A 24732-nucleotide genomic window follows, 5' to 3' on the forward strand; every position below is an offset into this window, starting at 1 on the left:
ACGTTTTCTGGGCACAAAAACCTGCAGTAAGAGTTATATGTGGTGTGAACTCACAAACATCTTGCAGAAGCCTGTTTAGGGAACTAGGGATAGTAACTACTGCTTCACAATATATTTATTCCTTAACTAAATTTGTCATTAAAAATATATCACTTTTTCAAACCAACAGCTCAATTCATGGAACCAGTACTAGAAATAAGAATAATCTTCACAAGGATTTAAAGTCATGTAGTCTTGTACAAAAAGGTGTGCATTATTCAGGAACACACATTTTCAATAACTTGCCAGCACCCATAAAAAGCTTAACAACCAATGAAATTCAGTTTAAGAGAAGTCTAAAGGACTTATTGACAGCCAACTCCTACTCCATGAATGAATTTCTCAGTAAAAACCACTGATTTGTGTGTGAGTACAATATAGCTTCTGCATAATTTCAGTGCAGTAATATGTTCATTGTAAATGTGTGTGTGTGTGTGTGTGTGTGTGTGTGTGTGTGTGTGTGTGTAAGTACAATCTAACTTCTGTACCATTTCATTGCAGTAATGTGTTCATTGTAAATAAGTATTATAGAAGTTGTATTACACGTTTATTCCCTTATAAATAAATAAAAAAAACTTTTTTATTTTAAATTCATTGCATTAGTATTTGTAAAATGACTCTTTCATATAGTGTTCATTACAAAATGACGATCATTCCACTTGGGAACTGTGGAATAGTACATTAGCTTATATGTTTTAGTTGTAAATATTTGTCATGTATTGTTGTTTTTCTGACTTGTTCTACATCCTGGAGGGCCTCCTCACTACAGATGAATTGGAATGAAAGTAAATCTAATCTAATATAATTATTAAAAAATGCTGTCTTGCCTTAGCTGAACCCTTGACACGCTTGTGCAACAGCTCACTGGCATCAGGAACCTTCCCTTCATGCTTAAAAACAGCAAAACTGAAACCACTGCTCAATAAAGGAAATCCAGAAAATGTTTCAAACTATAGACCAATAGCCTTACTGCCTGTATTTTCAAAAAAATTTTATTAGAGATTGTCTGATTTTCTAAATAAAAATAAAATTCTCTCTCCCTCAAAGCATGGCTTCAGGAAAGGCTATTCAACTGAAAGTGTAATATTTGAATTCCTTAATGAAATCTATACTAAACTGGATGCAAGTGAGTTTGTGATGGCCATATGTCTTGATTTATCTAAAGCTTTTAACGTCATTGACCATAATGCCCTACTGGAGAAGCTTGACCAATTAGGAATTAGAGGTATATCCAATGAGTGGCTCAGGACATACCTATGTGGTCGCAAACAGGTGGTTGAAGTGCAATATACTGACCATAACAAAATCAGCTACTACTATTCAGAATATGAAAATATGAAATATCGTGTCCCTCAAGGATCAGTATTAGAACCCAGACTGTTTCTTCTCTATGTCAATGATCTTATGTACTACAAGTATTGCCAAACTACCCTCCAATTTGCAGACAATACAAGCTTCCTTATCAGCGATAAAACAGAAGAACAACTAAAAGACTCCACTATCCAAACAATGAACAGTGTAGAACAGTGGTTCAGCTATAACAAGCTAATTATAAACAAAGAAAAGACAGTAGCACTGAATCTAAAAGGAAGACACCACCACAAATAGAAGTTATGGACAGACCTCTTGAAAATATTGACAGCACAAAATTTCTGGGACTCTGGCTCCAGAACAACACAAAATGGGAGGTACACATTGAATATTTCCAAAGAAAACTAAGTAAAACCTGCTACACGATAAAGATCTTCAAAACTTGTTGCAGCATAGCCAGCCTGTTAAATGTATACTACTCCTATGTGCATTCTGTAATTAATCATGGCATAATCTTCTGGGGCAACACAACAACAAATATTAAACTTTTCAGGATGAAAAAGAGAATATTAAGAGTTATTGACGGGGTAAACAATACCAAATCATGCAGACCCATATTCAAAAAACTGTCAGTGCTTCCTCTTTCTTGCATTTTTATCTATGAAACATCAGTTTTCATCAAACAATATATTGATAGACACCCAGATATCTTATTAAAAAATGGCAATATACATGCATACAATACGAGGCAAAAATGTGACCTTCATATGAAACAGGTGAGAACATCATTGTGTCAAAAAGGCACACTACACACTGGGATAAAGATTTACAATAATCTGCCTAACCATATTAAATCAGTAGGTAAACTCAGTAGTTTTAAGGCTGAACTAAAGGCATATTTAACTGATCATTGCTTTTACAGTCTGACAGAGTACCTAGAAGCCTAACAGCAACAATAAAGATGCACTATGAATGTTCTACTTTGTATGTTGCCTCTAATGTTTGTTGTATGTATGATTCTTTGCTAAATTACTTCTGTTCTAGTCCTTAGGAATTCAATACAGACTGTATTTTATCTTGTAAATACCTAACCATGTCCAATATCCTTGTATATATTCTATACATGTAGGATTTGAAGGATTAAATAAATAAAAATAAAAAAATAAATAACTAAATAAAGATAATATTATTTTGCTCAGCTACACCTTTGAAACATGCCACCAAAGTTTACTGTTAATTTATTTTCTTCTATGGATAACTGTTGTAATTTGTATGTAGTCCATTAATTAATGTGTCACATTTAAACTGAGATAATCCCTCTTGTTTTATTCCTAAATCTAACATTAACATTTGCATCTCTGGACATGGTATACTCTTTAGATGCCTAGATGCACTAGTTCAAAATCTTTGTTCCAACAAAATTTTTCTGCACCACATACTTATCTTTGTACCTGACGATGATGTAACAGCCAAGAACCAGTTTGTGAATCAAATAATAAATATTGTAGAATATTACACCAGTGCTGCATGTGTTTTAATTAATAATGTAATGTAGTTCCCTTTTCCTTATTTTGTGACCCAGCACTCATTGTACTATTCCTACAAAATGTCTAAATCTGGTAAGTTTGATGTAGGGATAGTGTGATTTATGAAACCTTATGTGAAACCTAAAAAATGTAAACTCTGAAATTTTCTCAAAGGTTTTGTTGTCAATAATTTTTTGTTCGCACTGAGTTTTCAACACACATCACCATTATTTTGGTTTCCTGTATATTATGATATTATGTTGTCTGGAAATACAATTTAATTTATACTATATATGCTCTGAACTACTGATGATTGGCTCGTTATCCACAAATAATGTTGTTGTAAAGTTATTGTTACATATTGTAAAACGCTTCTTTAAATCTATTTTTGTCACCTTGTAATCTCTTTGCACATACTGGGTGCAGCAGCTAAGACTGGTTATTCAAAATATATCAAAGCATGGATTTTGCAAAGTCAGAGAGGACATGAAACTTCCTGGCAGATTAAAATTGTGTGCCCAACTGAGACTTGAACTCGGGATCTTTGCCTTTCAGGTCAAGTGCTCTACCATCTGAGCTACCCAAGTACAACTCACAACCCATCTTCACAGCTTTAATTCTGCCACTGCCTTGTCTCCTACCTTCCAAACATCACAGAAGCTGTCCTGCAAACCTTGCAGAACTAGCATTCCTGGAAGAAAGAATATTGCGGAGACATGGCTTAGCCACCGCCTGATGGATGTTTCCATAGTGAAATTTTCACTCTGCAGCAGAGTGTGCGGTGATATAAACTTCTGGCAGATTAAAACTGTGTGCCAGACTGAGACTTGAACTCAGGACATTTGCCTTTTGCGGGCAAGTGTTCTACCATCTGAGCTACCCAAGCATGACTCACAACCCGTCCTCACAGCTTTAATTCACTAGTACCTCATCTCCTACCTTCCAAACTTCACAGAAGCTCTCCTGCAAACCTTGCAGAACTATCACTCCTGGAAGAAAGGATATTGTGGAGACATGGCTTAGCCACAGCCTGGTGAATTTTCCAGAGTGAAATTTTCATTCTGCAGTGGAGTGTATGCTGATATGAAACTTCCTAGCAGATTAAAACAGTGTGCCGGATCGAGACTCGAACTCAGGAACTTTGCCTTTCGTGGGCAAGTGCTCTACCATCTGAACCACCCAAGTATGACTCACAACCCATCCTGACAGCTGCAGAGTGAAAATTTCATTCTGGAAACATCCCCCAGGCTGTGGCTAAGCCATGTCTCCGCAATATTCTTTCTTCCAGGAGTGCCAGTTCTACAAGGTTTGCAGGAGAGCTTCTATGAAATTTAGTAGGTGGGATATGAGGTACTGGTGGAATTAAAGCTCTGAGGATGGGTCATGAGTTGTGCTTGGGTAGCTCAGATGGAAGCGCACTTGCCCACAAAAGGCAAAGGTCCCGAGTTCGAGTTTTGGTCCGGCACAGTTTTTATCTGCCAGGAAGTTTCTTATCAGCAAACACTCAACTGCAGAGTGAAAATTTCATTAATAGAGGACAATCTGATGAATATTCTGATGTACACAAACAGTATTTAACATTTGTAACTGATAATTTATGACAACAGCTATACTTTCCTTAAAATTGAACCATATTTTTTTCCTTTGGTACTAGATGAGCCTCTGAAGAGGACTCTTGGGGTATAGAATTTTTGCTTAAATAAATTTGAGGTTCTTCCCATAAATGGTGTTGTAGCCTGCTATACTTAAAAGGTTACACCTAGGTCGGAGGTGATGTAGAATTTCGAGGTCATCTGTTTCTTGGCACAGCTGCTTATGGGAGTTAAATCATGACAGGGTCAATATGAGATTTTTCAGGTCACTGTGGTTGGAGACAGTGCAGGATGATTTGGATGTTAGGCTAATGACGTAGATATGGTGATGATAGGGGAAATGAGACTCTGGCTTGGTTTACTAGTCTATTTTTTACTCATAAGGCTTTGTATTCAGGGCAACCACAGCCTGGATATATCATTTTGTAGGTAAAACTGCTTCAGCTGTAATTACATTATTTATAAGCATGACCACTTTCATAAAATTTTAGCTGCATCATCAGGTGCACTAAAACCAAGTCGTGTTGTGATCAAAAAAGAGAATGGGATGACCCAGGGTTCACAGTCAGCAATTTTTCACTATGTAGCAGGCGTGAATTATAAACTAGCATAAAATCAAGTTGAACACACCCATGATACACTCTTGTGATAGCAGGAGTACCAGTACTGGGTGAGCTAATGGATCCCATTATACAGAAAAAGTGATCCAAAACAAGCCATATACAATAATCTGTGGTATTATGTAGAATTAAACAGCACCAACCACTCATTTAGCAGTGCAGGAATGTGCACTGGATCTGTAGTAAGAGGCAACATGTCAAGACGGAACTGCAGGTGGACCATATAGCATCATGGAGAAGCAGGTTCATGTGGAGTGTGTATGTGCATCCACAGATAACTAACATGTAGAATGATGACTGGGCTGATGGGAAAGCTTGGTGATCCCTTCTGATGAGTTAAAACCAATGCAGATTCTTAGTAAATATTACAAGTGCCAATGCTGTCCATATAAAAACACCTAATTAATTATTGTAAAATGGTTAAAAGATGGTAGATATTTTATCAAACCCATATGTCCAAGTACTCATCACAATGTAAGTGACACAGAGACATATGTATATGAAGACAAATATATGACAGAAACCAATAACCCTAGCCCCTAAGGTATGTACATGCTAGCTTTGCAAATCCTCCCTAGTGCACAAAGTTAACTGAGCCTCACTGCTCAATTAAATAGCATCTGCTATAGGCTCATTAATCTGATATGGTTGTCATTGGTCTCTAAGGTTCACTGAAACTCTTGAAGTCTGCCAAACTCTGCCTCACTAGGTGTTTGAGGGCCTATATACATAGCCTTGAGGCTGTCTGCTTACAGATGATACATGACTGTGTTACTTTTTACCTGCAAGGCACAATCAGCGAGCTTGAAATCAGCCGTTTCTCAATGTATATGACCTCCTAAAGGACTGACAAAAATGGCTTGCACTGTGTGCCTCTACCTAAGTTACATGGTTTACAGCTGATAGGCCCAGCTGGATGATTTTTCTTTTTTTCTGGCAGACTTTCATGATTTGGTCATTACACTTCCCCTACCATGGGAAGATTCTACTTGAATCTTAGACAATAATTTTACAACACAAATACACACAATAAGTAATCACATCTTCTGCAATCTTCATCTGCAGTGCACTGGATGATGTCTAAGCATCTCTCCTATGGTTACGAGGGTGGTGGTAATGTTGCTGTTGGTGGTGGTGGTCAGTAATGCATAAACAGAAATGTGTGTTTTTTGATTGGATCTTTCAGCCTCTGCTAACTCATTTTTTAATTCACGCATATGCTGTTCTATCCTTTTTCTATAGTCTGTTTCTCACTGGTATCTTCCTTCTCCATCGTTGCTTCCTGCTTGCTATTGCTGCCAAGGTTAGGCTAATAGAAGCAAGGTGACCAGGGGTTGGCCTGTCTCCTAGGACCGGTTACGATGTCTCCCTCTAAACGTTTGAATTCCTGTAAGTAAATCACTCTTTAATCAGTTTTAAAATAGAATTCAGCCTATTCTTTCTCCTCATATTTCAGAACACTTCAGCTTGACTTTATCACATCATCACATGCCTAAAGTTAATGAACTGTTTTAATTTGTTTGCATGTAGTCATAAGCTTCTTATTCACTAACTGGAGTACTACATTTGGTCTATGAGTCCTTACAACATGAATAGGTCCTCTCCATGTGTATGTTAACTTTTTTGACCACCATCTTCTCACACTTGAGTCATGTAATAATACCTTGTCTCTTGCCTTGAATTCTTTAAGGTTTAGTGAAATCATAATACTCCTTATTTTTCACTTTACATTCCTTGTCAAATCAGCTTGGAATCTGATGCATCTGGTGCGTCTTTTCCTTTAGTTTCATTGTGTAATCTTTGTAGTTGTGTTGTACTTTGGCTGGATCCCAGAAATGTTTTGGATGCTCCTCAAAAATAACTCAAATGGAGTGAACCCGTTGATGAACATGGTGTGGTGTCATAAACAAAAGAGGGTAAATGTATCCAGTTTTCCTCCTTCATTCCCACATAATGGCATAGACATTCTGTTAGGTTTTTATATGCCCTTTCAGGTGTGCATTCATTTGAGGATGATATGCACAAAATTGAATCTTCTCAATCACTCAAAAATGCTGATGGTGTTCTGTAATTGCAAATTATTCTCTGTACTAAGACTCATGCTACTGTGTCATCATCCTGCTGTGTTACAGGCTCTGCTACAACAAATTCCCCGATGGTATCCAGAAATTTTAGGACATATCTGTTCCCTTTATCTGTTATCTGAAATGGCCCAACTATGTCATTATCACAACAACTGAATACGTGGTTGGGTATTTTGGTCAGCGCTAAGGGAATCTTCACCTTATTCTACATAATTTTGTTCTTTTGACAACTCTTAAAACTTTGAACATACTCTTCTATGTTTTTCTTCATACCTCTCCATGATCTATACCTCTTAATACTGTCATATGTGCAGCTGATTCCTTTGTGCCAACCTATCAGTAAATTATGATGTTGCTTCAGAATAGCTTGCTTCTGCTCTTCACTAAGCACTAGTTGCTGGTTATCTTGTTCTTCCTTGTCTATCTCTTCCACATTCCTAATGATTGCAGCAGAGCCTTCTGGTATCCATGACAGTCCATCTGCTACTGTTTTTTGCTTATTACCTCAAAGTTGGCATATTATCTCAAAGTCGTATTCTGCCAGTTTAACCCTGAATTTCATTAATCTTGATGACAGACCACTTATCTGCACCAATCATTCCAAGGGTTTGTGATTATTACATATACCGTATTTACTCGAATCTAAGCCGCACTCGAATCTAAGCCGCACCTCAAAAATGAGACTCGAAATCAAGGAAAAAAAATTTTCCCGAATCTAAGCCGCACCTGAAACTTGAGACTCGAAATTCAAGGGGAGAGAAAAGTTTTAGGTCGCACCTCCAAATCGAAACAAAGTTCGTCTAGTTGTAATATGAGACACAATTTAGGTCGAATGAATGACGATACAGCTGCAGTAGCTTGGTTCGAGTCGTAAGCTTAGCAGTTACGGTTTACCAGGTAGCCATTGCTACGCGTCACGTGCTCCGTCCGTATTTATACGGATATCCTTCCTTTTTCTCGTGCTTCGTCTGGTTTGAATTGATTGCTTATTTTTCTTTGATCTGATAAGTGCCATTCTCTTTGTTATAGGTGTTTACGTCACTCCAAACTGAAAATGCATTACTGCACTGTGTCATGCATTGTTTGTCGCATTCTGATAGTGCGTGTTTACGGCCTGTCGCCGCTCGCGGCGTGGCTTGCTTTTGTGCGCGCTACCGCCGCTTACAAATAAAAAATAGAGAGGAGTTGTCTCATTAGCGAAACATTTGTTGTTACTTACACTACTGCTTTCTTTGATAATGATCAACAAGAACCAAATAACAGACTGCGTATGATAGATGATGTTCTGACCGAAATTTTAGCGAAAATTTTTCTCCGTTCCAAAATCTTTTCAGGCACCTCTTTAGTTCATTACATTCTGCACAGAAATTAGAGTCATCTTAGATTTAAAAATCTAGTCAGTTGCCATGCTTCATTTCTGACTGTATCACTATCAGGCATAAGAATAATACGAATATAAACATGACATGACATGTATATTCTTCCGCGTTTGCTGTTGTCTCACTCTAGTTTCGTAGTTTATTAGGCAGACAGGATTTAAATGAGATAGTAGCAAACACGAAACAATACATGGCAAAATGTTTATATTCATATTAATCTTATGGTGAAGAGAATACTACATGTGATTCACAATTCATAAAAGCTCCTATTAGCAGCCATCTCTTCTCACAGGTAGGAAAAAATTCAGAACGTAGAGTTGGCCATATTGACAAACATCCCAAACAGTCTTGCCAGTCGGATTTTCGTAGTACATTGAAATGCTGCTACATTCGAAGATCAACAATACAGAATTTGTATTTACTTCGTTGGATAATGTACCAAAATGCAGTGGTCGAAACTCTGGGCGGAGGAAAAAGGCTCGTCTTCCACTTTTTTTTTTAATTTATTTACTGACGCAGAGATTTTGGTGCCAGTATTTATCTTTGTGCCTACAAAGCATGCCTGTGTGGCGCTACATATATTCGACGGCAGAAGTTAGTTGTGGCGGCACTCACCAACATTTTTCAGAACTCCCGCTTGCTTTGCACTCGATTCCAAGCCGCAGGTGGTTTTTTGGATTACAAAAACCGGAAAAAAAGTGCGGCTTGGATTCGAGTAAATACGGTAATGATTTCTTTTCATGCATGTAAGGTTGGCAGTGCTTCATTGCCAACACTATGGCTAAGATTTTTGCTTGATCATACTATATCCTCTCTCAGCATGGTTCAGCATTCTGGATGCAAAGGTTATTGGAAAACCCTGTACTAATTCTCCTTGGCTCAATAAGGCACTGATCAGCTGCTCACTGGCACCCACTGTAATTATAAACTGCTTTGTAAAATCAGGATACACTAAGATCACATGGCTAACTATTTTCTCTTTTAATTCCTGTATTCCTGGAAAGCTGCTACTCACTGAGTCAGTCACACACAGTTTGCTCCTTTCTTCATTAATTCATGTATAGGTTTTGCTAGCTGAATGAAGTCCTTCATAAAACGATGATAAAATGACACAGTCCCTAGTAATCCCTTTAATTGCTTTATGGTACTGAGTCTTTGATACTCACTTTCTGTCAGTTGTGTTTTAACCCTTCTGCTGTAATTATTTGCCATAAGTAAGTTACCTGTTTCCATAGGAACTCACACTTGTCAACCTGAAATCTTAAATTGTACAATTGGAACCTCTCAAATGCTTCTCCAAGTCTGGCATTATGTTCTTCTAACATAGCTCCAAACATGACCACATCATCTAAATATACAAACACCTTTTGTCTCTGAAAAGTGGCTCTACTATCTATTATTCCCATCAGTGATCTTTCGTATTCATAATGCCCTCCTGGAGAAGAGAAAGCCGTTTTCTCACTATCATCCTCATTCAACAGTATTTGGTGGTACATTTTGCACAGTATAAAGTGGTGAAGTACTTGGCTTTTTCAAAGCTCTCTAAACTCTCACCAATATGGGGTAGCTGAAACACATAATCTACTAACTCTTAAACTCTATCAGAAGTTTCTGTGTAAAATTTCTTCATGTGAGACATCTAACTTGTCCTCCACTGTGTCTTAAACTTGTGTCCCACACACACACTTCATCATCTATCCTCAGTATTAACACTGCCACTTCATGGATCTCTATTACTTCTGCAGTGATCCCTTAAGTTTTATTCTTTCATTGGCATTATTGCTCACCATACTCTTCAGTGATGATTCCTTTATTATGCTCACCTGAGCAGCACTGTCTACAATGAAAATTGTGGTTCCCACATTTTCCTGCGTGCATCTTATATTTACAAGATCACTCCTGCCCTTCCAACCTACTGAGTACAACTTTGTGCCATGTGTCAGCTGTTCTTTCATTCCACAGTTTCTGAACTTCGTATTCACTAGCCTAGCATTGGCATTACAATGTCAGACTATATGTCCTGGTTCTTTACAAACATAACATACATGGGTCTCACCTGATCTCACAGCCTCAAACACCCTTGAAGACTGCATCAAAGACACATTGTCAACTGCTCACTTCCAGTTTCCCTGAAACGACTGCTACATAATGTTTCCTCTTCTCTTCTCAGTAGTGGTGGAGGGTAAGATGCCCTTTCTCTGCTCCACTGCAACTCAGATGCATGGTGCTTATCTTCCTGACATGCTTCTCTACGGCGCAATTCCTCACATGATGGCCTCTCTCTTCCACCTAAAACAGTAATCTCTTCAGCAACTGGATTGATTGAACCTTTCTCTAGAAGAGGCAATGGAGGCTTCTTCTGTTAATGCTAGATCCACTGCCTGTGCTAACATTAAATCCTCTCCTCTTGCTCTCATTATTATTTAACCCTGTCATCTTTCATTACTAGTATGAACACTGCTTGTGCCAGCTTCTCAATTAGAGAACAGCTACGCAGAACATCTGATGCCCTCATCGCTCCCTGGATGGCTTCTCAAAACTAGTGTTGCAATGTGTCAGTGTGACATGTCCATACTTGCCATACTTTTGGCCCTTTTCTGTCTACTAGAGAATAATAAAAACACATGGTAGTCCAAATTTCATTTTGACTCACAGTTCTCCAATAAAAGTCCTTTCACATCTGCCTAAGCTGCTGTCATATCGTGTATTAGTAGTTTGATCTGAGCTACACCCACAACCCTAGTTTTAACAAATTTTAATAGCAAACTATGACAATGGCTTGGTGTATTTCAAATGTCAGAACACAGTTTTGTACCCAAATTCCCTAAGTTCACCTTTATTTCTGCCAAAAGGTCTTGGGATTAACTTAAATGCTTCAGACAAGACTATATGGTCAATGGGGACCTCACTACCCTCCAGATTCACAATAAATGATTTTTTGTCCTTTTTCACAGATGAATATCTTGTTTTCACACTATATTGTGATGTGCTCCCCATATTTCCTTGTCAGGCTGCAGTGCTGTGTTGATATCTCATGCAGGCATGAGGTTGGAAGTCAGTGTAGTCAGCACATATGTGCTGCTGTTTCAAGCATCGTTAGCCCTGACATTAGCTGTCATAACTGCTGTGAAATGTGTCCTGTCTTGTTTACTGCTGTGGGCCGCTTGCTGCAGTCTCATAATTCTTCAGCAAAGAATGGTGACTTCTTCTTTTGCGATCCTGCTGTACACTAAAGATGACTGTCTGCCTGGGCACCAAACTGATCTACCTCAAAAGCTCAAGCCAGTTTGTCCTAACATGGGTTTGCTATTTCTCCTAACAGAAAATACTCTAAGGCACCTTACTTCTTGGTAAAGGTACTCAGCCAGGAAGTGAAGCCTGTACCCCACATCTACCACCAGTTTTACATGTTGTAACCCAATGTGGGTCACACTCTGATCGGAGGTGATACAGGATTTTGAGGTCATTTGTTTCTTAGTATACGAATAACTGCATATAGGACTGAAACAGTGACAGCATCAAGTTGACATTTTTCAGGTCTTTGTGCTTGGAGACAGTACAGAATGAGTTGGACATCAACCTAAGGAGGTAGATATGGTGGTGATAGGGGAAATGAGACTCTGGGTGGCATTTCTAGTCTGCTTTTTATTGCTTCTTCAGGTGTTAGCAAGGAACATACAGGAAAGCATAGACACTGTTCTATAAAAACATAGATGAGGCTTACTAGAATCTCCAGCTAATTACCGCAGCAAATGGCCACTCCAGCCTATAACTTTATTAGGATTTGGGTTTACACAGTAGAGTTTGGTACTACAGACCCCAAAACTTGGAAGTGTCAGATTCTGTTGATTTAATAAAAACCTTAGGTTCAAGTACTCATCACAATGTGACACAGAGACACAGGTACATGTAGACAAATGTACAATGGAAACCAATAACACTAGCCGAAAGGTATGCACATGCGAGTTTCGAAGTCCTTCTACGTGCACAAAGTTAACAGAGTTTGACTGCTCAATTACATAGCATCTGCTATAGGCTCATTCATTTGAAGTGGCTGTTGCTGGATCTCTTCTGCTCGCTGTAACTCTTGAACTCTGCCAAACTCTGCTTTGCTTGGTATTTGAGGGACCTCTCTATATGGCATTGAGACTGTTTGCTTATGGATGATATGTGGCTGCTTCAATTTTTATTTCCAGTTCACACTCAGTGGGCTTGAAATCACTGGTTAATCAATGCATATGACCTCCCAATGGACTGACAAAAGCAGCTTGCAATGTACACCTCTACTTAAGTTACAAGGCTTACAGCCAATATTCATACTTGGGTGATTTTTTTCCTTTTTTTCTGGCAACCTTTCATGACTCGCTCATTACAATGCAATAGGTGCAAAGTTTTCTGCACCCTCATGGTCTATAAAACAGTGAATGTGCAGCAGTTGATTTTATGTTGAAGGTCACACTATTTAAATAATATGCAAAGGCATAATTTCTATATAATCACATAGACTGTTATGTGTTAGTGTAAATATTTGTTTTGCATTGTGCTACTTTTTTGAGGTACTCCTTGTAAAGTGTCTAGCAGTTGGAGTTTGTCAGCAGGCAGCTTTATGTCACAGCAAGCATGGTGCAAAACTTGCAACATTGCACAGACTGCTTAAGGGTTGCCTCAGAATAGACAATAAGAAGAGTTGTCAATGAAGAAGCAAGGCAAGAATGAATATGTAAAAATCTTCAGTTCGATTCAGTGTGAATTTAGGATCCACTCAATGTAGATCTTCTTCTTCTTCTTCGGTTATCAACCCACAGGTTGGTTGGCAGCAGCACGCCATTCCGTTCTTTTGTCAACTTTCTTCTTCATATCTGCATAGGTCTGGCACCCGATGTCATTTATTACTTGTTGAATGTAGCTTAATCTAGGTCGTCCTCGGCGAGTTCTTCCTTCAATGATTCCTTCTAATATTCTCTTAATGAAATTGTTATGCCGTAAAATGTGACCTATGAAGGTTATTCTTCTTTTCTGTATATTTCGCCAAAGAGATCTGTTTTCTTTCACTCTTCTGAGGACATCTTCGTTTGTAGCCTTGTCTCGCCAGCTGATTTTTTCCATTCTCCGGTAGCACCACATTTCGAATGCCTCTAATCTTCTCTTTTCTTCTTTTCCACTAGTCCAAGTTTCACATCCGTAGATGTAGATCTATGTAACTCAATTTGTAATGGATGTGAATCATCATCTATAAGAGTTGACAATCATTTTGAAGAAGTATAAAAAGGAATAATTATGTTATAATGTATAGGTAATGGAAACCCATACCAACATTTTTTAATGATTTTGCCATCCAGCATCCTCTCACTTGATGACCGTGTGTGAAACACAAATCTGCAAAGAAGTTTGAACTGAAAATTAAAACAGAAGATGAAACTGGTTAAGAAGAATCTTGCATCAGGAATTTAATACATTTTTATTGCCATGAAACCTCTTACATGGCAACTGTTTGTAAAATGAGAATCTGCAGTGAAGAACTTTGTGTTAGAAATTAAGGAAAAAGAAATGCATTGATGAAAAGAATAGAACTTGGCATTCATGTTGAGTCTGATCCTGATACAAAAATTATTGAAAAATATTTTATTTATGACTTGGTTTCTCAAAAGCAAAGAATATTTTGCTACTTCCAAGTGTACAGCAGGGAAGAGCATTAATGAATGCAGACAATATACACTCCTGGAAATGGAAAAAAGAACACATTGACACCGGTGTGTCAGACCCACCATACTTGCTCCGGACACTGCGAGAGGGCTGTACAAGCAATGATCACACGCACGGCACAGCGGACACACCAGGAACCGCGGTGTTGGCCGTCGAATGGCGCTAGCTGCGCAGCATTTGTGCACCGCCGCCGTCAGTGTCAGCCAGTTTGCCGTGGCATACGGAGCTCCATCGCAGTCTTTAACACTGGTAGCATGCTGCGACAGCGTGGACGTGAACCGTATGTGCAGTTGACGGACTTTGAGCGAGGGCGTATAGTGGGCATGCGGGAGGCCGGGTGGACGTACCGCCGAATTGCTCAACACGTGGGGCGTGAGGTCTCCACAGTACATCGATGTTGCCGCCAGTGGTCGGCGGAAGGTGCACGTGCCCGTCGACCTGGGACCGGACCGCAGCGACGCACGGATGCACGCCAAGACCGTAGGATCCTACGCAGTGCCGTAGGGGACCGCACCGCCACTTCCCAGCAAATTAGGGACACTGTTGCTCCTGAGGTATCGGCGAGGACCATTCGCAACCGTCTCCATGAAGCTGGGCTACGGTCCCGCACACCGTTAGGCCGTCTTCCGCTCACGCCCCAACATCGTGCAGCCCGCCTCCAGTGGTGTCGCGACAGGCGTGAATGGAGGGACGAATGGAGACGTGTCGTCTTCAGCGATGAGAGTCGCTTCTGCCTTGGTGCCAATGATGGTCGTATGCGTGTTTGGCGCCGTGCAGGTGAGCGCCACAATCAGGACTGCATACGACCGAGGCACACAGGGCCAACACCCGGCATCATGGTGTGGGGAGCGATCTCCTACACTGGCCGTACACCACTGGTGATCGTCGAGGGGACACTGAATAGTGCACGGTACATCCAAACCGTCATCGAACCCATCGTTCTACCATTCCTAGACCGGCAAGGGAACTTGCTGTTCCAACAGGACAATGCACGTCCGCATGTATCCCGTGCCACCCAACGTGCTCTAGAAGGTGTAAGTCAACTACCCTGGCCAGCAAGATCTCCGGATCTGTCCCCCATTGAGCATGTTTGGGACTGGATGAAGCGTCGTCTCATGCGGTCTGCACGTCCAGCACGAACGCTGGTCCAACTGAGGCGCCAGGTGGAAATGGCATGGCAAGCCGTTCCACAGGACTACATCCAGCATCTCTACGATCGTCTCCATGGGAGAATATCAGCCTGCATTGCTGCGAAAGGTGGATATACACTGTACTAGTGCCGACATTGTGCATGCTCTGTTGCCTGTGTCAATGTGCCTGTGGTTCTGTCAGTGTGATCATGTGATGTATCTGACCCCAGGAATGTGTCAATAAAGTTTCCCCTTCCTGGGACAATGAATTCACGGTGTTCTTATTTCAATTTCCAGGAGTGTAATTACGTACGTGAGTGCTGTTGTACAGTGAGCAAGGCTAGGCAGCTGTACAAAAGAAAAGTAACTAAAGACTTTGTGATTACTATGAATGTGGAAAGGAACTGAGGATTGCATTCTATATTTCACCTCTAAAGTGATTTAAGAGATTATTTCAAAGTGATATACTAGCACTGTGATTAAGTGGCATGAATTAAATTTATGTAGCACTTACACCATTGAAAAATGTACATTAATTTGAAATGATGTAACTGTTTATGTAATACATCAGAAGAATATTAAGTGCTCTATGTCTAAACTAGAAACAATTTTAATTTTTAGTTTCAAAGAATACTAAAAAGGAAATTTTCTTGACAACATTAGTTGTCATGTAATTCAACAACAACACTAGAATATCATTAAGCATGATGCATTGACTTTTGGAAGCCAATATAAAATGAAAAGAAATATTCTAAGAGTTGAATACAGTTTTGAATGATCTTGACCAACAAAAGATTAAAACCTGGAATTCAAAGATATGTAGACATTTGGCATGCACTGGCTGTGTGACATGCATTCACTTCAGACTGTGAGAAGAATAGTTCAAGAAAATGGCAACAGAGGGTGCAGTAAACTTGCTCATCAACTAGTTGCAACTAGCAGCTTGAAGTACTATACAATATGGCTGGGTGGCACAGCCAGTGATCAGCAATAACAGATGGGTGTGTAAAGCATCTGTCAAACAGATGCAGCCAATGTCTCGTGCATGAACTCTCTGTGGAATTCACTCTGTCAAAACTTGATGGGTTCTGTTTGTTTAAGAGATGATTTTTTGTGCACCAACTTGTTAAATGCAAATTAATACATTTACCTTGTTGTCCAACAGGGTGAACTGTTTAATGAATACTAAGAAACTAGTTGATTTATAAGAGAGCACTCAACTAGAACAGAGTACTAGTTCAGGGAGTTTATTTCATTATTGAAAGATAAAGATAAAAGACACAAACATTATTTATTATTATTGCCCCATACCATTTGCATGATTATTTCTTATTAATATTTGTTAGGAGGTGGACAAAAATAGCTCTCACAGAGCAAAAAGTGATTTTAGAAACAATTTTGCAGGTAATTTTAAATCAAATAGCAGAACTGAAACAAATAATTTTAAACGTGACAAAAATACTGAAAGCAGAATTGAACGAAAGACTTTCTCAAAATAGATTCTAAATTGAAATGAGGACTATCTGAGATGGATTATAAGCAGTTATATGATTTAGATGATAGTGTAGACTTTAAGGACTTGCTGTTTTAATAAACAGAGGACTGTAATAAGTGAGGTGTAACATATCCATTTAAGTGGAATTTAGTTGCACTGACATACTTTAAGGTTCAGTGGTGAAGAGAGAATAATGATAAATGAGCATATAGAAATGTTGTGATATTTGCAGAAATGATTCCAATATATTGAAATATTACAACCTTGACAGAACACTTTCAATTAATTAATACAACTGATTTTTTATTAAAGCCTTTGTGACAGTTTGATTTGAAAGAAAACTACTACTACTACTACTAATAATAATAATAATAATAATAATAATAATAATAATAATGAATATTAACACAAAAAATGTATACAATTACCTGGTGTTTTTAAGAAGTAAAACCAGATTTGTATAAATGTTTTGAATAGAAAAGGTAAGGCAAACATGACTTACGTACAAATATCTGATGTATATGAACGAAAATTGATTCTTATGGTAATGATTAGCATCTGAATTAGATTAATTAGAAGATAGTAACATGCTCACTCATTCATATGGGGTGGCATGTGTGAGAGTACAGAATTATTGCTGAATTAAATTTGGGATTCTTTTCATAAATGTAAGAGGTGTAAAGTTTCTGTACCCTTGTAGTCAATAAATGAATAGCTGATGAATTCTTCTCAGGTTATCAGCCGAAGATGACGGGTACAAAACTAGTCGAAACATTGTGACAAGACGACGCCACCACTCGGCTGATAACCCGAGAAGAATTCATCAATGGAATACGCCAAGACAGACTGCAATCACAAATAAATGAATAAGTTTCTCAGTTGTTGAGTTTCTGTTGAAGGTTATGCTTTTTGAATAATACATGAGTGCATCATGTTAGTGCAAATATTTGTTTTATATTGTATTATTTGTTTGAGGTAATTGTTATGCAGTGGATAGAGTTCACAAGTGCACTTTACATCACAGAAAGTGCGGCATGAAGTTTCCAACACCACATGCTCTACTTAATGGGGCTGTCAGAACAAATAGCAACAAGGATCATCAATGCAAAGGATGACAAGAATGAATGTGAAAAAAATATTTGAAAACATTCTTCAGTTTGATTCATTGTAAATTTATATTCCACTCGATGCAGATCTGTCACTCAGTCTGTAATAAAAGCGAATCATTGTCTATAACAGTTGAAAATCATTTTGAAGAAGTATAAATAGAAGAACAATCATGAAGGAATATATGTAAAAAAAAAAAACATATCAATATTTGTTCATGGTTTTGCATTCCAGAACACGCTTAGACCTCAGTGGCATAACACATGTGGTACTTGATGAAACAATAACAAGGCAACAGTGCTACAAACTAACATCCTGCCAACACATAAATATCTGCCCTACTGTATCAAATACAAGAAATGCACAACCCAAGTAAGGTTTGTGTGTGTACCTGTGTGCCTGAAGTCTGTCAGTCAGTGCCCTGCCATTGTAACAGTAAGGGTCTTACGTATGAAACAATTCAGACTTCCATAATATATATGACAACTAAGAAAGGGAGTATTCATGTAGATGGTGAATTGACAAACTATTAGTGCCGTAGTGCAGTTATATGTCGAACAGTATTCGTATGCTGAATAGTATTCTGCTTGTGCCAAGCCAAGCTCTCACAATCTGCCTTTGAAAACTTTACAAAAAATTTGAAGTAATGGAATGTGTTGCGTATTTGCCTAACATGTCTGCTGCTTGATGCTACAACCATCTGATGCTTTTATCATTTGACCATTGGACCTTGTATTTGCTATAGATAACTTTATTCCATTTATTCCTTTCATACATTTTTTGGGAAGTTTATATTTCAACACAAATATAAAGAAATCTGTACTTAAATATGCCTTCTATACATCCTTGTGTCTTTTACATGCAATTGCATCTTATCATTACATTGTCTATTATTGAATGTGAGGCCTGAGCAGTCCATGTGAATTTGTAAATATATCTGTGCTTAACAAAAATATTTGTTGACTGAAGTTTATTGTACATCACAAATTCTGTCAGTTTTTTCCCATTATTGCTTACTGTATAATCATTGTCAGTATCCATTATATTCAGTTTTGTGATTTCCCTACTCAGGCATTTAGGTCTCTGGATATCTTTATATACTCATTTTTGTTTATTGCATTTATCATGTCTTGCTGATATTCATATAATCATATCCTGTATACATCCTTTTCAGGTATTAAGATGCATATTTTATCAATTTAAAGTCTACCTGATAAAATTAGTTCATCATGGAAAGTGTAGGAATGTGTTCATTTCATGAGTCATCTCTTTATTTGTTACTCATGTGGATGCTCCTCTCCCATGTGGTACCCGACTGTGAAACATTGTACAATTTTGCATTTCCATAAATCCTTTCAATTTTTCTCACTTCTGATATAGCAGTATGTTAATTTTAAAAGCAGAGAGATGTTTTTCTAATCTAACTTTTTTTTATGTGCAAGATTGCTTGCACTCCAAATTGCCAGCTTTAATGTTTCAAAAATTCTACTTGCATTCCTTTTCTTATAACACCTCATTGGAGCAAACTTCATGTTTGAAATGGCCTTGCTGGGCTTACTCTGCACATGTCCCATAACACAGCCAGAGGACTTATTAATTACTTAAAAGCTCCACAATAATAAACATGGGACATTCTGAAAAGAGTCTCCTTTCAGACAGAGAGAGTGGATAGAGCTGAAGTCCAAAGGCAGTCAATTTAAGCATACAGAATAATAATGAAACACCATGTTAACACAGGATGGATACTTTAATCTTGGCTTCAAATTAATTGCCCCACCAAACAGCACATTTATCAATATGTAAAAATTATTAAATGGCAATGAAATAGTAATATAAATAATTTTATATTCCTTTGCAAAAATCTTACCTCAGGTTTATACATGTCTGTGGTTTTTAAAATGTTATTTAGCCATTCTGTATGTTTTCCTGTTATCTCTTTAGCTTCTTCAGTAGAAAGAATGCCCTCATTTGCTAGAGATTCAGCATACAAATCTGGAACAGATCTGTTTGAAAAATAATGTGAGCAGGCTAGTGCAGATCACTGAACATGATCTTACTAATAAAGGTTAATGAAGATTACTGAATTACATTTAACTCAAAGATCATATTGATAATTAAGGTAAAATTTGATATTCATTCTATCCTTCATTCAGTTATATTCATACTTCATAAATCCCATTATGAAACAGAGCCTTCAGGGCTATGGAAAGAGTCAATTTATACTTAAATAGGAAGAGAAAGGCAAAACATAGCTGTTGAAGGACCTGGAGAAGATGAAGCAAGGATAACAACTAAATTACCAACAGCTGAAACGAGAAGTGTAGAAGAAGAATGGACAATATTCAAATAAACACTTATGAATTAAGCCTGGGATGTGTTTGGAAGAACAAGTACCACACCAAGAGAGCAGGAAACACTCTGGTGGAATGACCAAGTTAAAAAAAGGAACTTAGATCACAAAAAAGAAAATAACTGATGTGCAAAATGAAGCTGGCCATGAAACACCTGATACAGGAAGAAAAGCAAAAGTGCTGAAATGACTTCATTACAAAGATAGAAGGTTGCCAAGGAAACAGGAAGCTCCTACATAAAGAATAAAAGAAGTGAATATGTAAATATCCTTTCAGTGGAAACAGACAATTGAAGCTTAATGAGAACAGAGGAAGATATCAGAGATTAAATGAAGAGACATTTTGATATGTTGCTAAATGGAGGCAGCAACTACACCACCACAACTGAAGCTGCATTGAATGACATACAAAATGAGAAACACTGACTAACCGGGCTTGGAGCTAAAACTGCACTAAAGAATGTACAAACAGCCAAGTCTCCAGCTTATGATGATTTGAGCTCAAATACGATAAATGCACCTGGAATACCAGGCTTAAATTGGCTATATAGACTGCTATCAAAAACCTGGGAAGACAACAGAATCCCAGCAGACTGAAGAAAATGAGTCATTATTTCACTGTTCAGGAAGGGTAACTGAAGGAAATATGGAAACTAAAAGGGTGCAGATTACTGTCACATACCCTCACATTCTGGAAAAATAATAAAAATGAAACTTCAGAAGATTGCAGAACCTATACTAGAGGGGAGCAACCTAGCTTCAAGAAGAATCACAGTACTATGGACCTCATTTTTGCAGTAAGAAGGTTGACAGAAAAGTACTGGGAACATGTAAAGAATATTTTGATTGCATTTTTGAACATTGGAAAAGCCTATACTAGTGTTCTCAAAACAAAATCTGGGAATGGCTGGAACATCTCAAGGTTCCAAAGTATTTAAATGAAAAATTAAATTGCTACAGTTGTGTGCAGATAGGTAGTAAATGGTTTGAGATAAAGAGAGGTGTCCAACAAGGAAGTTCCCTATCATCACTCTTGTTCATAATAGTAGTGGCCTATAGTACAAAATCTACCAAGGAAATGGATAATGAACCCCATGCTATAGTAGATGCTGACAATGTTCAGTTACGGGGAAAACCAGTAGCAGAAGTGCAGACAAAGCTGACAGACTGGAACAGCATTATTAGACTGAAGATAAGAAACACCAAGACCACTGAAATGACAATCAGCAGGGAAGGAACAAGCTTGAATTTATATTAAGAAAGAACAAAATTAGAATCAGTTTCCCATTTCAAATACTCCAGAAACACAACTTCCAAAGACAACATTATTAACCAAGAAAGACTAAGCATCCAGTTTTACAATCATATCAGAAACCTTCTATAGGATCAGAAAGTAGAGGGAGGGGGAGTAAAGTGGCAAGTGCAGTAAAAGTGGCCATTGCATATTTTTTGCCCTAAATAGTGCTGCTGCCTACCGAGAAGTGGTAGTTCTAATATGCACCACCACAGTTGTCACCACAGTTTTGACACAGGAAGTTTGTTCCATCATATTTTAGTAAAAACTTTTGTAATTTCCAGTCATCTGATGTACTATAAGTAAATTATACTAGTCTCATTACTTCACTTATATTTAGAGTAATACTTTTTTACTATATCAGTGTTTCAACAAAGTCGTTTGGACTACAAATGTGGTTCCTTATTGTTTGTTTCTGTTTGATAGTTTCATCTGGGATCCACTAACGCCAGCAGAAGGTCCAATCAGGAAAAGTGGCCACATCACTTGTCAGGAAATGTAGCCAAGTTGTTTACCCTGGTAAGGGTTAATGAATTTCAGATCTCATTCATAATACTTCAGGACAGATTTACTTACAATCCCTTCTATATAAAAATTATCACCTGTCATTCTATCTCCTGAATTAATTTATATTATTTTAAACCATCTCTGTTCTATTATATGTGGGCTGACACAAAATGATATTGTTTCAGATACTAGGACATCAAGATGCCTTGAAAGAATGTGTGAAAATCAGAATAACAAATGTGAGATCCTATTGCTCTGGAACTGACCATATTAACCCCCCCCCCCCCCCCCTAGGGAGGGAAAACCCCCCCATGAACCATGGACCTTGCCGTTGGTGGGGAGGCTTGCGTGCCTCAGCGATACAGATGGCCGTACCGTAGGTGCAACCACAACGGAGGGGTATCTGTTGAGAGGCCAGACAAACATGTGGTTCCTGAAGAGGGGCAGCAGCCTTTTCAGTAGTTGCAGGGGCAACAGTCTGGATGATTGACTGATCTGGCCTTGTAACATTAACCAAAACGGCCTTGCTGTGCTGGTACTGCGAACGGCTGAAAGCAAGGGGAAAACTACAGCCGTAATTTTTCCCGAGGACATGCAGCTTTACTGTATGATTAAATGATGATGGCGTCCTCTTGGGTAAAATATTCCGGAGGTAAAATAGTCCCCCATTCGGATCTCCGGGCGGGGACTACTCAAGAGGACATCGTTATCAGGAGAAAGAAAACTGGCATTCTACGGATCGGAGCGTGGAATGTCAGATCCCTTAATCGGGCAGGTAGGTTAGAAAATTTAAAAAGGGAAATGGAGAGGTTAAAGTTAGATATAGTGGTAATTAGTGAAGTTTGGTGGCAGGAGGAACAAGATGGTCGAAGTAGAGAGGATATAAAATGTAGACTGGCAATGGCAAGGAAATCGTTTCTGAAGAAGAGAAATTTGTTAACATCGAGTATAGATTTAAGAGTCAGGAAGTCGTTTCTGAAAGTATTTGTATGGAGTGTAGCCATGTATGGAAGTGAAACATGGACGATAACCAGTTTGGACAAGAAGAGAATAGAAGCTTTCGAAATGTGGTGCTACAGAAGAATGCTGAAGATAAGGTGGGTAGATCACGTAACTAATGAGGAGGTATTGAATAGGATTGGGGAGAAGAGAAGTTTGTGGCACAACTTGACTAGAAGAAGGGATCGGTTGGTAGGACATGTTTTGAGGCATCAAGGGATCACAAATTTAGCATTGGAGGGCAGCGTGGAGGGTAAAAATCGTAGAGGGAGACCAAGAGATGAATACACTAAGCAGATTCAGAAGGATGTAGGTTGCAGTAGGTACTGGGAGATGAAGAAGCTTGCACAGGATAGAGTAGCATGGAGAGCTGCATCAAACCAGTCTCAGGACTGAAGACCACAACAACAACAACAGGGAGGGAAAAAATCACCACTTCACAAGCTCTCACAAAAATGCATATAGCTCCTACATATTTCTTTTGGTTTCACTTACAAATACTTGGTGTGATACCTCCTAATATGTACATTCAAAAAGGGTAAGCAGTAAGCTTCTATCGATAACTGTTGTTTATTGAAAATTCCATTTCCCTTGGAGCTGCCACATTACTCCACCTTCCCCCACCACAACAAACAAAAACAACCCTGTACCACATGTACTTTGTGGCAATTCTCACCTATGATTTAGAGACATGTGAGACATGTACCCTCCTGAAAAAAGACTACAGCAGAATTCAAGTGATAAAAATGGGTTTCATAATATCTATGAATGAAACTACTCAAAAGACAAGGTCAAAAATGAGGTGAACAGGAATGAACCAACCAGAAAATATTTTGAAAGAAATATCCAAGGCAAGAGACCACACAGGAGGCCCATAAAATGCTGGATAGCTGTACTGAAATCAGATGTGGAGGAGAGAGGATTCCAGTGGGAAGATGTCCTGGAATAGATCTATGAAGACAGGAGATGGTGAGCATTTGCCTCATAAATCACACCCAGGAAACTAGAGTTAGGGAATGACAATGACAATGATGATGATGATGATGATGATTAGAGAGACACTGCAGGCTACTTCTGTAAAGTATGCTGGCAAAAAGTATGACTATCCTTAACTTCTGTTGTCCTGTCATCCTCAGTTGTATGTAATATTATGTTAATAATCATCACTTTGAGTACATCTAATTACAACTGAACAAAATGAATTTTTCATGCCAAGCACAGTTCATCCTTATCATTTGAAAGTCATGACACACACAGACTGGTGTTCATAAACATGCCTATCCATACTGAAACAAATACCAATTCACATACACACACACACACACACACACACACACACACACACACACCACAGGTATCACATATACACATCTGACAGTTAATAATAACTTTCAGCATCTGGCAACAACACCCAAAACAAGAAGTAAATGTATGTTCGTTTCGTAGTTCTGTGTAAATGAAATTGCAAATGGCAAAAGTCAGAAGAGCAGCTACAAAACCAGAACAAGGAGCATCTACAAAATTTGTAAGTAGAAATTTAAACTATTATTGCATCACAAGAAAGCAGGAAGGGATAAAACTGTATACACCCTCAAT

The 24732-nt window shown here is 38.4% G+C and overlaps 1 protein-coding gene across 1 annotated transcript in view; it reads right to left on the minus strand.

Moving 5' to 3' along the window:
- The window catches only part of LOC126481579 (probable 2-oxoglutarate dehydrogenase E1 component DHKTD1 homolog, mitochondrial), a 335870-nt gene that overhangs the window by 130805 nt on the left and 180333 nt on the right, over positions 1-24732 (minus strand). Inside the window, exon 10 of the mRNA XM_050105438.1 lies at positions 19854-19989. Coding sequence (XP_049961395.1) covers positions 19854-19989 — 136 coding nt within the window. The remainder of the gene's footprint in view (positions 1-19853; positions 19990-24732) is intronic.

Source organism: Schistocerca serialis, chromosome 5 (assembly GCF_023864345.2).
Source record: "Schistocerca serialis cubense isolate TAMUIC-IGC-003099 chromosome 5, iqSchSeri2.2, whole genome shotgun sequence".
NCBI classification, from domain to species: Eukaryota; Metazoa; Arthropoda; class Insecta; order Orthoptera; family Acrididae; genus Schistocerca; species Schistocerca serialis.